Below are 14654 nucleotides of genomic sequence, written 5' to 3'. Positions count from 1 at the left end.
AGCACACGTTTGGGAGGGAAAGTGGAAGCAGGAGAAGAGGAGAATATCCATGAGGAAACTGAGCTACATCCACAGGTGAAACACATTAAATCCTGTTTGACACAGCCCCCTCCTCCAACTATTCCCAAGGGGAGCAGCTGGATCCAGGCCCTGCGTGAAAAACCTGTCGGGAATTCCAGAGGGAAGCAGGGAAAAGGGATCCTGGGTGTTAAACCTGAGACTCTGCCAGGCAGAAAGTGTTCCTGTTGGAACTCAAAATGTCCCTCAGACATTTTTGGATGTTCCGGGCCCAGGTCAGAAGCATTTGAGACCCTGGCAGGCAGCTGCAAACAGCTGTGATTTTGGGTTTGAACCATGGAACAATTTACCAACCTTGCAGGAAGAACAAGAAGTCACAAAAGTTTAGATATTAGAGTAGAAGTAGTCACAAAGTAGAGGGAAGAATTTTTGAATGCTGTACAGGGGGTTTTGGTTTTGTCCATGGGGGTCAGAGGTTTTAAGATGGATTTGGGATTTGGGCCTGTCCTGTCCTTCCTCTTTCTCCTTCCTCACCTCCATGTTCTTGGTGATGTTGGCACTCACAGATTGGTTTAGAGTAGAAAAGCACCATTTAATATAGGTAATAGGCATTGGGGACAAACTGTAACCATGTAACACGTAATGTACCATATAAAAGATAGAAAATCCCCATTTAATATAGGTAATAGGCATTGGGAAAAACTGTAACCATGTCACACGTAATGTACCAGATAAAAGACAGCAGCAGCCCTGGGTAGGGGCAGAGGAAGAGGAGGAGGAGGAGAAGGAGGAGGAGGAGGAGAAGAAGAAGAAGAAGAAGAAGAAGAAGAAGAAGAAGAAGAAGAAGAAGAAGAAGAAGAAGAAGAAGAAGAAGAAGAAGAGGAGAAGGAGTCAGAGAGGATGTCAGGGTGTGTGTGTGCCTCTGCCTGAGCTGTGAGCAAACCACAGCATCTTGAGAAGAAAAACTTTTAGATAACTCGCAATAAACTGCCTTAAGACTAGATGACTGAAGACTATTGAGCTTTTCCTTGGAAGCACGGGTTGGAGGAGAGACTTTTCCACCCCACGGAGCCACCCCTGACCCAGGGTGAGCTCCGGCATGTTCCCAAGAAGCTGAAGTATGCGAGGCTGCCACCGATACCAACACCCACATCTGCTCTGCTGAGCAGCCACCATAAAATTTGGGTTTTTTTATAGGAACGGAGCCGTGAGCATGAGAAACCCAGCGTGGTTTGCTCTGCAAATCAGGGAGAGAAGCGATGGGGGGGGATGTGAGGGGTTGGATCCTTCACCTGAGCTGACCTGGAATTGCTCCAGCCAGGGGAAGGAGCTGGGTGGTGCTTCCAGTTTCTTTTTGCTTTGTAGAGTACATAATCATTTGTTGATTTTTAGTATTAAAATCAGGAGGGTTTAGTATGGTTAGATTGGGGTTTTGGGGAGAAAATCTTCCCTGTGAGGAAGGCACAGGTTGCCCACAGAATCTTGGGGCTGCCCCATCCCTGGAAGCATCCAAGACCAGCTTGGAGCAACCTGGGAGAATGGAAGGTGTCCCTGTCCATGGTCTGGGTTGGAATTAAATGATCTTGAAGGTCCTTTCCAAGCCAAAGCAACCCCTGATTCTATGATTGTCAAAAATACCCCAAACCCAGCAGATTGGTAATAATTCCACTAAAGCAGAGACCTCCCAAGCCCTGGGAATAAAGGAAAGTTCCAAGAGTTGCCTGAGTGATAACCTGCTCTCAGAAATAAATCCCAAAATAAGAACTTCTCCCAATTCCCTGTACCTATTCCTCTCCAAAATCCCAGCAGAGAACCTTGACTGTGCCCATTTCCTTCTGTCTGGGAGAAGAGAGGAAAATCTCTGTTAGGAACAGCACCTGCTATATACCAACACTGTCCCACTTTTTTGGGTCCATCTCCCCGTGAATCTGCATTTTGATAGTGCTCAGTGACCTGGCCCACTGCCCAAATTACATCAGGGACAAACTCAGCTCTGGGGGGTGCCAGATACAATTCCAAGCTGGATGACTCGGTTTCATCTGAGCCTGGGAGGAAATCAGACTCCTGAGTGAGCCTTTTGCATGTTTTCATTCCAACAAAACCCCTTGGAGAACCACCAGCCATGGAAACACCTCCAAGGCAGCCTGTCCTAGGAAAACCTCAGCACTCAGAGGTAATTTTGGAGGGGTGAAGCACTTTGCAAAGCTCTCTTTGCTGCTGCCTTCCTGGGAAAGATCAAAGGAAGGTTTTGACAGCATTTCCCTCTCTCTCCAGCACACTCATGGACAAATCCATTGGGAAATGCACCAGGAACAAGGCCTGGCTTTGCAAGACAAACAGTGGTTCTGCAGGTTGAAGAAAAGAAAACCATTGAGCTGTGCTGACGCTGGGAAGACACAGGATGGGCTCCTTGAAACTTGCCAGGCTTCCCAAAATCCAAACATCCATTGGGAAGCTCCTCTTTTCACTCCTTAAAGACTCTCATGTGCCAAAGATCAAGGATCCCCAAGGAGAGCCACAAAAAGATGGAAGCACAGTGGGGCCATGAGCCCATGTAGGCCACAGGGTGGAGGTGGCAAATGCATGGAAGATTGAAATGGACATCTTAAAACATTCCCAAATTCCCAAATGGGCTCCTTAAAATCTGCCAGGCTTCCCAAAATCCAAACACCCATTGGGAAGCTCCTCTTTTCACTCCTTAAAGACTCTCACGTGCCAAAGATCCAAAGATCTCCAAGGAGAGCCCCAAAAATGGAAGCCCAGCAGGGCCGTGAGCCCCCGTAGGCTGCAGGGATGGAAGTGGGTGAGTGCAGAGAGGATTAGAATGAATCTCTTAAAATATTCCCAAATTCCCAAATTCAAACATCCAGGCTTCCCAAAATCGAAGCATACATTGAGAAACCCCTCTTTTCACCCCTCAAAAGCTCTCACATGTCAAAGATCTCCAAGGAAAGCCAAGAAGAAGTGGAAACAGAGCAATGCTGCATTTCCCCATAGAAAACAGAGTGGAGGACTAGAACGGACTCTTTAAAACCTGCCAGGCTTCCCAAAATCCAAACACCCATTGGGAAGCTCCTCTTTTCACTCCTTAAAGCCTCTCATGTGTCAAAGATCCAAAGATCTCCAAGGAGAGCCCCAAAAATGGAAGCCCAGCAGAGCCGTGAGCTCCCGTGGGCTGCAGGGATGGAGGTGGGCAAGTGCAGGTAGGATTAGAATGGACGTCTTAAAACATTCCCAAATTCAAACATCCAGGCTTCCCAAAATCCAAACATCCATTGGGAACCTCCTCTTTTCACTCCTTAAAGCCTCTCATGTGCCAAAGATCCAAAGATCCCCAAGGAGAGCCCCAAAACTGGAAGCCCAGCAGCCCCTGTGGGCTGCAGGGATGGAGGTGGGCGAGTGGGGGGAGGATTTCGGGTACTTACCCTGGATCTGACTCTGAGGCTGAGGGTTAAAAGCTGTGCTGTGGTTCAAGGAGGCTCGAGGGTTGGGTGTGGGGGCTGGGTGGTGTGGGCTGACCCTCATGGCCGTGCGACGCAACTGCTCCAGCTCGCTCAGGCGCTCAGAAAAGGACAAGCTGCCGGGCTTTGTCTGCTCATCTATTTTCTGACGATGTCCTAGTGTGGGGAGGGGGGAAAAAGATCAGAAAAGCTCACTTGGTACATGAGGTCGGTTGGTTTTGGTTTATTTTTATTTTTTTTTTTCCCTTGTTCTTTCAACCCCTGATTTGCTGGTGAAGGTGCTAATCTGGGACTGTCTGAAATGAAATTGAAATCACCTCTAAAGCATTGCAGGGGCAGGTTGAGATGTGCCCTAGGCTGAAGAACCAGAGGCACCGAAAATTTCAGGGCCTTTCTACCCTTCCCATGGTTTGTAAAAGGAGGAAACGGCCCCTGTGCTAAACCTGCACTGGGATAACTCCTCAAAAATTCCATTCCATCCCAGATTGTCACCAGGCACCACAAGCAGACAAGTACTACGGGGCTATAAAAAAAACCAAAAACAAATCAAATCCTCATTTTGGCTTCTTTTGCAATAGTTTTATGGACAGGAACGGGAAATAAACACTGGCAGAACTGAAACTGGGATAATGAGGTTTCCCTTGGTGCCTCTGGGAGCTTCAGGAACGCACCAGACCCGCAGCTCCAAGAGAGGAAATGCTGAATGTGGAGGGCACAGGAGACTTGGGCACGGCCACGTGGGAATTACAGGGCCCAGCACTTCCCAGAGCAGCCCTTGGAGCACATTCCCCACAAAGCTCCAGGGCTGGGAGGGGACAGGGAAGGTCCCAGAGTGCCAGGACAGCATCAGGACACATCCAGACTCAGCTGGTGACACATTTCTACCTTCCACTGTCCCAGGCTGCTCCAGCCCCAGTGTCCAACCTGGCCTTGGGCACTGCCAGGGATCCAGGGGAATCTGGGAATTCCATCCCAGCCCTGCCCACCCTGCCAGGGAACAATTCCCAATTCCCAATCTCCCACCCAGCCGTGGGAGCCATTCCCTGTGTGCTGTCCCTCCATCCCTGGAAATTGTCTCTCTCCAGCTTTCCTGGGGCTCCTCCAGGCCCTGCCAGGCCACCCTGAGCTCAGCCCAAAGCTTCTCCTGTGCAGGTGAACAATCCCAGCTGTGCCAGCCTTTTCCAAGGTCCCAACCCCGAGGCTGCCAGAGCTGCAGGAGCCTTTGGGCAGCTCTGCCAGGGATGCCCAGGGTGGGGTTGGTGGGTCTGGGCAGGGCAGGGTGGCACTGGGGGATCCCTGGGGCTCCCTTCAGCTCAGGGCACTCCACGATTCTATTCTATGATTCCATGAATTCTGCACATTGGATTTGTCTCAGGACATCAGCTGCCTCGTGGATCTTTGTGCCATATCTTTTGTCCTTCTTCTGTCCTGCTGCCCTGCCAGGAATGCAGCCCAAATCTCAAACATCTTCATTTTCCTACTTGTTCCTTTGAAGAAACAGGGGGATTTGTGACAAGAAAAGGGGGAATGGCCTTAAGGTAAAGGAAGGCAGGGTTAGATGAGATACTGGGAATTGGGAATTGTTCCCTGGCAGGGTGGGCAGGGGCTGGGATGGAATTCCCAGAGCAGCTGGGGCTGCCCCTGGATCCCTGGCAGTGCCCAAGGCCAGGTTGGACACTGGGGCTGGAGCAGCCTGGGACAGTGGGAGGTGTCCCTGCCATGGCAGGGGATGAAATAAGATGTTCTTTAAGGTCTTTTCCAACCCAAACCATTCTGTGATTATATAAAAAATAGGCATTATTTTATTTTTTTATCCACTATTCCTTATTCCACACTTCCCCCTTAACTTTTAATCCATAAACATTCCTAAAAATCCCACTCTCCATGTAGAGTATCACTGAATAAGCAGCAAAAAGTTCTCTGCAGAGCCCTGCAGGCCCCTTCCCCTACAGAGAACTCATTCAAGCCACCCTGACAGCTCAATCAAGACACAGGCCCGTTTTATGCACTAAAAGGAAAATGTGCATTTAAAAGCAGTTCCCAGTAGCTGCATTTCTAAAATTAAATTTTATAACTCGTCTTATGGTTCCAAATCTCAGTGGCTCGGCATTTCTTCCCTCTGCCAGGCCCTTTGGCACAGCTTGAACTGTCTCAGATTCCACACTGTGCTGTAAATTATCCCAAGGGGAGGGGGAGGAATTAAAATATAAAAAGACATATTATATAGCAGTGGTTTCATCATTAAAGAGACCCATTAGGGCTTAAAAAAAATAAAAAGAAATAAAAAAGGAGGGGAGAAGCAAAGACAGATGAAAAGGACTTTTATCTGACACTCTGGTTGGTCGGGAGCAAATGCTGCATTTGTCAGCAGAGAAAAGCTGGAAGTTCCTCCAGCCTTGGGCTCCTGACCTGGATGTGAACGCCAACATGTGGAGTCACACAAGATGTGTAAAATACCTCATCCATGGGGATTATTTGAAGCTGCAGCAGGCTCAGCCCAGGGCTGGCAGAGCTAAGAGCCACATCCTTCCAACTGCAGCCCCACGCTGGCGTTTATTCCTGATTTGGGATTCTCCCCAAACTCCTCCTGGTTTGCAAGGAGAGCAGGAAGGCCAAGTCTGACCCCCTGGGAGTCCCCTTCCCCTCCTGGACCCCGCAGGGCCAGGCTGCTGGGAGATCTCTGCCTGTCTCACAGAGCCCCCAGATCCCTGAGGTTGGAAATCCAGGATCCCATGGAGCCCCAGCTGTGCCCAGTGCCCTCCTTGCCACATCCGCTGGGCATCTCCAGGGATGGGCACCCCAAACCTCCCTGGGCAGCCCATCTGAACGTTTAACAGCCCTGTCTGGGACAAAATTCCTCCTGGTGTCCAAAATTCCTCCTGATTTCCATGATATTTTCATGCCCTGCATCCACTGAGTGAAACTTGGACCTCCCCACCCCTTCCCGTGCTGCCCCAGAGCAAAATCTGAATTTTGGGGGCGTTCCAGCCTCCTGCGTGGAGCCTTTTCCACAGCCTGGGATTCCCAGGAGTGCAGGGACCCAGCCAAGATCTGTCTCATCCCTTGAATTTGTGGGGATTCCACCTGTGCCAATGCGAGGGAGAAAGAGCAGCACCAACAGGTTCTTCCTCAGGAGAACCCTGCTGCTTTTGTGGCTGCATTTTAATCTGGAGTGGGAAACGCTCCGAATCAAGGCCAGGCAATTGTCACCTCAAGATGCAGCTCCAAAAGTGCCTCTGCATTTTAATCTGGAGTGGGAAACGCTCTGAATTGAGGCCAGGCAATTGTCACCTCAAGATGCAGCTCCAAAAGTGCCTCTTCACCCTCCCTGTCCCCAGCCAGAAAATCTATTTATTATTTCTCCTCCTCTGGCTGCACAGAACCTGTCTGGCACCAAAGCTCTGCAGGAGAGAAGTGAAGAAGCGTGTCAGGAAAAGGTAACAAATATAAATATTCCTCCCAAGCCACTCTCCAAGCACAGGCAGCCCTTTGTGAGGGCCACCTGTATTTTGGTGTTTATTAGCTGGGCTTTGAAGTTCCCCTCTAAACACCTTGCTGGAGCAGGCAGGATATCCTCAGCTGACCCCTGGGGAAGCAGCACTGTTATTAACCCTTTTTTCCAGGTGGAAAATGGGATGCCAGAGAAATGAGGTGCCCTGCCCAGGGCCAGGGGGTGACCCTGGCTGCCAGCCCCGGCGTGCCAGAGCTCACCCCCAGGTCGAGGGTGGCTCTGTGTGCTGGGAAAATCTTTCTTTTAACCTGTGCTTTTAAAGAAAGGCTCAGTAGTTTTTTGTTGTCTGGTCTCAGAGTGCTTTATTGCATGTTATCTAAAAGATTGTCTCCTCGAGCTGCTGTGGTTTGCTCAGCAGCTCGAGCAAAGGCAAACACACCTTTAGACATTTTTTCTGGTTTTTGTATTTTTTTTTTCTCCCCCTGCCTAGGGCTGGTGTTATTTTTTATATGGTACATTACATGTTAAATGATTATAGTTTTTTTTCAATGCCTATTACATATATTAAATGATTTTCTATCTTTTATATAGTACATTACGTTACATGTTTATAGTCTTTTTCAATGCCTATTACCTGTATTAAATGATGATTTTCTATCTTTTATATGGTACATTATGTGTTAAATGTTCATAGTTTATTTTTTCAATGCCTATTACCTATATTAAATGGTGCTTTTCTATCTTTTATATGGTACATTACATGTTAAATGCTTATAGTTTTTTTTTCAATTCCTATTACCTATATTAAATGGTGCTTTTCTACTTTTAACTAATTTGTGAGTGCCAACATCGCCAAGAACATGGAGGTAAGGAAGAAGAAAGAGGGAGGACAGGGCAGGCTCAAATCTCTTTATCTTAAAACTTTTGACCCTTATATATAAAACTAAAACCCCCTGTACAGGACCTAAACCCCCTGTACAGCACTCAAAAATTCTTCCCTTTACTTTGTGACTACTTCTACTCTAATATCTAAATTTTTGTGACTTCTTGTTCTTCCTGTAAGGTTGGTAAATCATCCCATGGCTCAAACCCAAAATCCCAGCTGTTTCCAGCTGCCTGCCAGGGTCTCAAATGCTTCTGACCTGGGCCCAGAACATCCAAAAATTTTGAGTTCTGACACTGGGAGGTGGCCGCAAGCCCGGGGCTCCTTTTTCCAGGGTGACAAAAGCAGCAGGAAGGGGTTTGGAAGCTGCCTTGGCTCTGCTGAAACATTTTGGCCACAAATCTTTTCTGAAAATCTCTCAAATTTCCAGCTGTTGAAGGGAAGCCTTGGCATGTTGGAATTTGTGGTATTGATGATTCTGAGATTGTAGAAAGTTTTTGGTTTTTTGCTTTGCTGTTAAAGAAGAAGTTATAATTTGTTCGTGTTGGTTGTTAAGGTTGTTTATTTTTGTTTATTTATAACGTGTTCTGCTGCCCTGCTGTAGGTTTGTCTTGCAGGGCAGCGTGTGGGGCTCTGCCCCTCAGTGGGATGTTATAAACATTAAATATTAGAAATTTTGTGGGTTATATTTACAATAATGTGTTAATATTTATTATTTTTGTTCAATAGTGTGTTTTTAGCTTAAACTAATAGAAAAATATTAACACTGCAGTGAAACATGGAGGGCATGAAGAAGGAGAAAAAGGACAAAATACACTCCATTTTTTCCATTTTGTTTCTTTTGAACTTTTAATTTAGAATTTTAAAATTTCATTTTTGCATTTGCGCTATACTTAATTATTACTTATATTAAATACTTAGAGCTTGTAATTTATCTTGTAAGATTGATTTTTTTTTTTTTTAATGGACAGAGATCACAGACAGTGTCTTTTGGGGTTGTGTATAGGGGGTTCCTGACCCCTGCTGGGGTCCCAGGGCAGCCAGAGGGAAGCTCTGGATTCCCACACTGGCACAGAGCTCGCTCCAGGTGGAACCCCTGCCTCCTTCCCCTCCAGAGATTTTTCACCAGGATCAATTAAGAGAAAAGAAAAAATGAACATTTATTTCTTTTCCCTCTCAGCTTGCAATAAACAGGACACGCAGCCAACTTGGCTAAACCACAGGATTTGGGGGCTTTTGGGCTTATTTTATTTTATTTTATTTTATTTTATTTTATTTTATTTTATTTTAATTATCCCTTTCAAGCTCTGCCTGAGTGAGGTCAGGAGGGTTTTTTTTTTTTTTTTTTTTTTTTTTTTTTTTTTATTTTATTTTTTTTTTTTTATTTTGACATGGAATATTTTTTTGACCCGAAATATTTTTTTGACCCAGACTATTACACGAGGAGGGCAGGGCCAACGTTGGCTCTTGGGAGACTTTCCCAGCGAGGCAACAGGAAAGTGCTTCCCCTCTGAATGGCAGGGAAATGCAGTTTGGTGGCAGTTTTATGGAAATGCAGTTTGGTGGCAGTTTTATGGAAATGCGGTTTGGTGGCAGTTTTATGGAAATGCGGTTTGGTGGCAGTTTTATGGAAATGCGGTTTTTTTGTGGGAGCCCGAGCAGCTCTCAGCAGCCAGATGTCAGCACTGGGGGCCCTGGCAGCCCCTGCTCCTGTGGGAGCCCTGCCTCGGGCTGGCACTCGCAGGGCTGAGAGCAGCGCAGCAAAAAAAAACAACATTTCCTTTCGCATTTCCCTTGATATATTGAATTTTCTTTTAATTTTTTTTTTTTTTTTCTATTTTCATAGGGATCCTTAGATCCTTTCAGACTCAGAGAGGCAGAATTGGGTAAAGCAGAAGCTAAGGAATGTTTGCCTTCCTTTGAAATTTTGAATTTTAATTTATTATTTTTTATTTTTGCAGGAATCCTTAGATCCTTTCAGGTGAGAGAGGCAGAATTGGGCAAAGCAGAGGCCAAGGAACGTTTACCTTCCTGTGAAATATTGAATTTTCTCTTAATTTTTTGGGGGATTTTTGCAGGCTTTCCTTCAGGCTCAGAGAGGCAGAACTGGGCAAAGCAGAAGCCAAGGAGCTTTTACCTTCCTTTGAAATTCTGCATTTTCCTTTAATTTTTTTCTATTTTTTGCAGGAATCCTTAGATGCCTTTCAGGTCAGAGAGGCAGAATAGGCCAAGGAATTTAATCTTCCTTTGTAATTTTTAATTTTCTTTTTTTTTTTCAGGAATTCTTAGATCCTTTCAGGTCAGAGAGACAGAACTGGGTAAAGAAGAAGCCATGGAATGTTTACCTTCCTTTGAAATTTTGAATTTTCCTTTAATTTTTTTCTATTTTTTGCAGGAATCCTTAGATGCCTGTCAAGCTCAGCGAGGCAGAATAGTCCAAGGAACTTTTACCTTCCATTAAAATTTTGAGTTTTATTTTTATTTTTGATTTTTGCAGGAATTCTTAGATCCTTTCAGGTCAGAGAGGCAGAATAGGCCAAGGAACTTTTACCTTCCTTTGAAATTTTGAATTTTCTCTTAATTTTTGGGGGGATTTTTGCAAGCTTTCTTCAAGGCTCAGAGAGGCAGAATTGGGTTAAACAGAGGTAAAGAAACTTTTACTTTCCTTTGAGATATTGAATTTTCCTTTATTTTTTTCTATTTATGCAGACATCCTTAGATCCTTTCAGGTGAGAGAGGCAGAATTGGGTAAAGCAGAGACCAAAGAACTTTTACCTTCCTTGGAAATTCTAAATTTTCCTTTAATTTTTTTTTTTCAGGCATCCTTAGATGCTTTTCAGGCTCAGAGAGACAGAATTGGGTAAAGCAATGACCAAGGAACTTTTACCTTCCATTAAAATTTTGAATTTTATTTTTATTTTTGATTTTTGCAGGAATTCTTAGATCCTTTCAGGTCAGAGATGCAGAATAGACCAAGGAACTTTTAACTTTATTTGAAATTTTGAGTTTTCTGTTAATTTTTTTTTTTTTTTTAAATTTTTGCAGGTTTTCTTTCAGGCTCAGAGAGGCAGAATTGGGCAAAGCAGAGGCCAAGGAAAGGCTTTGCTCCTCTCCTCCTTGCAGCTGGAATTTTTCTGGAAAACCAGGACCATTTTCCAAGTAAACACTGCTGGAATGTGCCTGGCAGGGGGTGGAATTAGGAAATTTTTAAGGTCCCTTCCAAACAAAACCAATCTGTGATTTTATTTTATTTTTTTTATCTTTTAATCAAGTTTTTCCCTTTTAATTATTCCACTTTCCTGTCACTTGCTGTCATCCACTCCCATTGTTTTTGGGAATTTTTAAAAAATTCCTCACCTTTTATTATTATTTATTATTTATTCTATTATTATTATTTATTCTATTATCATCATTATTATTATTATTATTATTATTATTATTAGTAGTAGTAGTAGTAGTAGTATTATCCTTACAATTATTATTATCCTTATAATTATTATCATTATCAGTATCAGTATCAGTATCAGTATCAGTATCATTACTAAATTAATTATTTATTTATCCTTTTTATTTCTTTATTTTCCAATTTCAGTCATTAAACCATTCTTTTCTCAACCCATGAGGTTTTTTTTCCCCCAATTCCCCATCCCACCGTGGAAGGTTGTGTGGTTTTAAACCAAAACAGGAGATTTTAACTAAGCTGAACTTTTGTCCTCTGAATTCTTCCCTTTCCCACCTCTTTTCCCATGTGGAAAAGGAAATTTCACACCCAAAAAGTGAATTATTCCCAGGAAAATGCAGCGTCTGGCCAAGCTTTACCAAAATAAGGAGTGAATTTAAAGGTGCTCTGGACCTTGATCAGGCATCCTCTCTTTTCAGGCCTGGTTTTATTCAGGGTTTTGGGTGGGCTGCAACTTAGAGGGGTAAAAAATCACCAAAATCCCGTTGTGTCTGGTAAAAAAATCACCAAAATCCCATTGTGTCTGGTAAAAAAATCACCAAAATTCCATTGTGTCTGGTAAAAAAATCACCAAAATTCCATTGTGTCTGGTAAAAAATCATCAAAATTCCACTGTCTAGTAAAAAATTAACCAAAGTTCCATAGTATCCAGTAAAAAATCACCAAAATTCTATTGTGTCCAGTAAAAAAAATCACCAAAATTCCATAGTGTCCAGTAAAAAAATCACCAAAATTCCACTGTCTATTAAAAAATCACCAAAATTCCATAGTGTCCAGAAAAAAAATCACCAAAATTCCATTGTATCTGGTAAAAAATCACCAAAATTCTGTAGTGTCCAGTTATTAGAGTGCTGAACATCTTCTGTGCCTTGCAGCTAAAATTAATATTTAATTTTATTTTCTGTACTGTTTTATATATTGTTTTGTATAATGATGAGAGGAAATGTACCCATATCATTCTAGGAAGTGAACACACCATATTTAGTGCAAAAAAACGAATGTATTCTTGTAAAAAAAGGAATTTCTCAGCCACAGAAGCGTTCAAGGGCAGGGCTTGGAGCCAGCTGGGATTTTGGAAGGTGTCACTGCAGGGCAGGGGTGAAATCAGATCAGCTTTAAACTCCCTCCCAACAAAATTCTGAATTTCTATTAATTTAAATATCACAATTCTAGATTATTACCAAGCTGGGAAATGCTTTAAAATAGAAAGTATTTCAATTATGATGAAAAAAAAAATTATTATTTTGCTAACAACACCTAAAGACTGTTTTCCTCCCTGCCAGATACCCCAAAAATGAAATTCTTGGCCCAGAAGGATCAGCTCAATGTCAGAGCTCACCAACACCTCATCCATGGCTTAAAAATAATGTAAAACCCTCCAAAACCAGAATTAGACACAAATCTGATTGCTGTGGTGGAGATTCATCAGTGGTTTTGGTTTCTTAATTTGAGATTTTCCTGATTTTGAGATTTCTTGGTTAAAATATTAAGGAGTGTGGCGGCTTTGGTGCTGGTTAATTACTAATGTACTTATTTTTTGCTGTGAGATAGGAGTAGGAGAAAGGTAAAGCAGATTTAAAATTTTAAAAGGGTAAAAAGAAAAAAAAATAACAGTAACTAAAAGAAATAATTAGAATAAAATCTTTAGGACACTTCTCTTCCCCTTGTAACTTTTTCTTTTTCACCGACAATGCAAAGAAACAAAACCTAAAATTTCAATCAGCTTACTACCTCTAGAATAGTTTTTTTTTTTTTCAGTTTACTTCTTTTTAACGTTATGGAGACTTCTCTACAAAAAAAAAAAAAAAGTCATTTTCAAAACAATAGAATTCAGCAATCACATTTTTTTCTGGGTTTTTTTTTGGTTTTTTTTTGGTTTTTTTTTTTTTTCTTTGGTTTTTTTATTGGTTTGTTTGTTTGTTTGGGGGTTTTTTGTTGTTGTTTGTTTGTTTTTTGTTTTTTTTTTTTTCTGTTTTTTTTTTTTTTTAAGTGCTGGACAGCACAAAATTCATTTCCAGACATGGAAGCTGGTGGCAGACAGGAGATAATCCAAATATTCTCCGCCCTGACTCGTGGCCAGGCTGATCCAGAGGAGCTCTGGGAAACCCTTCCAGGTCAATTCTCTCCTCAGTTCCCCTCAAAGCTCACCCTGGCTGGGAAAATCTGCTCCTCACTTGGAAGAACTGCAGTAAAATGATGGTTTTGGTACAATCCTGTGCTGAGCATTTCAATTTTCCACCAAGTGATCCCATTTTTCTATGGACAGTGATTCCAAGAAGGTGAACCAGGATTTACAGATTTTCCCTGAGGAAACCCCAGGGAGCTTCTTGCACCTCCTTTGGAAGTCCTGGAATTTTTTTCCCCTGTGTGTTTTAACAGCAGTTAAGATTTTTGTCACAATATTTTCCTGTAGCTCTTCTTTTTAAAATTATTTAAAATTATTTCAGATTTTTTTTTTTTTTTAACACAGCTAGAGGAAAATGTGTAAAAAGAAGAAATTCTGTCCCAGGACAAACCAGAGCAGGTGGGAGAGTCCAGATCAAGACCTCTTGCCTGATATATTCTAGAAAATGAATTTCAGCTGACAGAATCCCAGGATTTTCAGGGTGGGAAGGGATTTTGGAGCTCACCCAGCCCAGGCAGGGCCACCTGGAGCAGAGACACAGGAGCACGTCCAGGTGGGTCTGGAATATCTCCAGAGATGGAGACTCCACGCCCTCCTTGGGCCTCCAATTTCCAATTTTCTGCTCTAATTTCATGCTGGGAGCCCTTTCCATCACTGAAACTCAGCCCCGTTGTGTCAGGAGAGCTCTGGGGGGACATTCCTGGGAAAAAGGACGAGTGGAGGCTCTGCTTTCCCTCTCTCCACATCCTCCAGGGTGTCCCCTGCGCTTTCCCTCCTCCTGAAGAAAATCCTCAGGTCTATCCCAAGCTCCCAAATCCACAACAAGCCACCCTGACACATTCCTGAGGCAGGAATTTTTTCCTCCTCTCCCCCAGCTCTGCTGGTGAGGCCCGTGAGGTACAAACAGCAAAGCACAAGAGTATTTCCACTAAAACCACCATTATTTTGGGTACATCCACCTCAACTTCTGCTCAATCCGGGCCCTGCCGCTGGTGGAAATGTAATTATTGCCTGGAATTAACCCCAGGAATTAGGTCATGGCAGTGAGGTCAAAGTCACGTTCGGGGTTTGGAGGGAAGAAGGTGTTCATGAAATTTAAATCAGTTTGTGAAATCACAGCCTTGGCTTTCTCTTCCCTTTCCCCCTTCTCCCAAAACCCCCAAGCCTTGACAAAGTTGGAACGGGTCCCAAGCCAAGCACGGCTTTGCCAAAAACCTCTTTTTGTTTCTTTCTGGTTTGCATCTCCCCAAATGCCC

General features: G+C 43.5%; 1 protein-coding gene and 1 long non-coding RNA gene across 3 annotated transcripts in view; both read right to left on the bottom strand.

The window, feature by feature from the left end:
• The window catches only part of RUNX1 (RUNX family transcription factor 1), a 187259-nt gene that overhangs the window by 39975 nt on the left and 132630 nt on the right, over window positions 1–14654 (bottom strand). Inside the window, exon 6 of one of the 2 annotated variants that reach the window (XM_085560666.1) lies at window positions 3444–3635. The exons of the other annotated variant lie outside the window; for it this stretch is intronic. Within the exon in view, the coding sequence (XP_085416792.1) occupies window positions 3444–3635 (192 nt within the window). The remainder of the gene's footprint in view (window positions 1–3443; window positions 3636–14654) is intronic. 2 annotated transcript variants of the gene reach the window in all.
• Window positions 9335–14654, bottom strand: part of LOC146768851 (uncharacterized) — a 16552-nt gene continuing 11232 nt past the window's right edge. The window contains exon 2 of the long non-coding RNA XR_014950093.1: window positions 9335–14654. This exon is cut by the window's right edge and continues 7517 nt beyond it. This is a non-coding gene — a long non-coding RNA (uncharacterized LOC146768851).

This window comes from Lonchura striata, chromosome 1, assembly GCF_050655825.1.
Source record: "Lonchura striata isolate lonStrDom1 chromosome 1, ASM5065582v1, whole genome shotgun sequence".
Taxonomy (NCBI): domain Eukaryota; kingdom Metazoa; phylum Chordata; class Aves; order Passeriformes; family Estrildidae; genus Lonchura; species Lonchura striata.
Note: the sequence above shows the minus strand (reverse complement) of the source record. Positions and strands in the feature narration are given on the sequence as shown.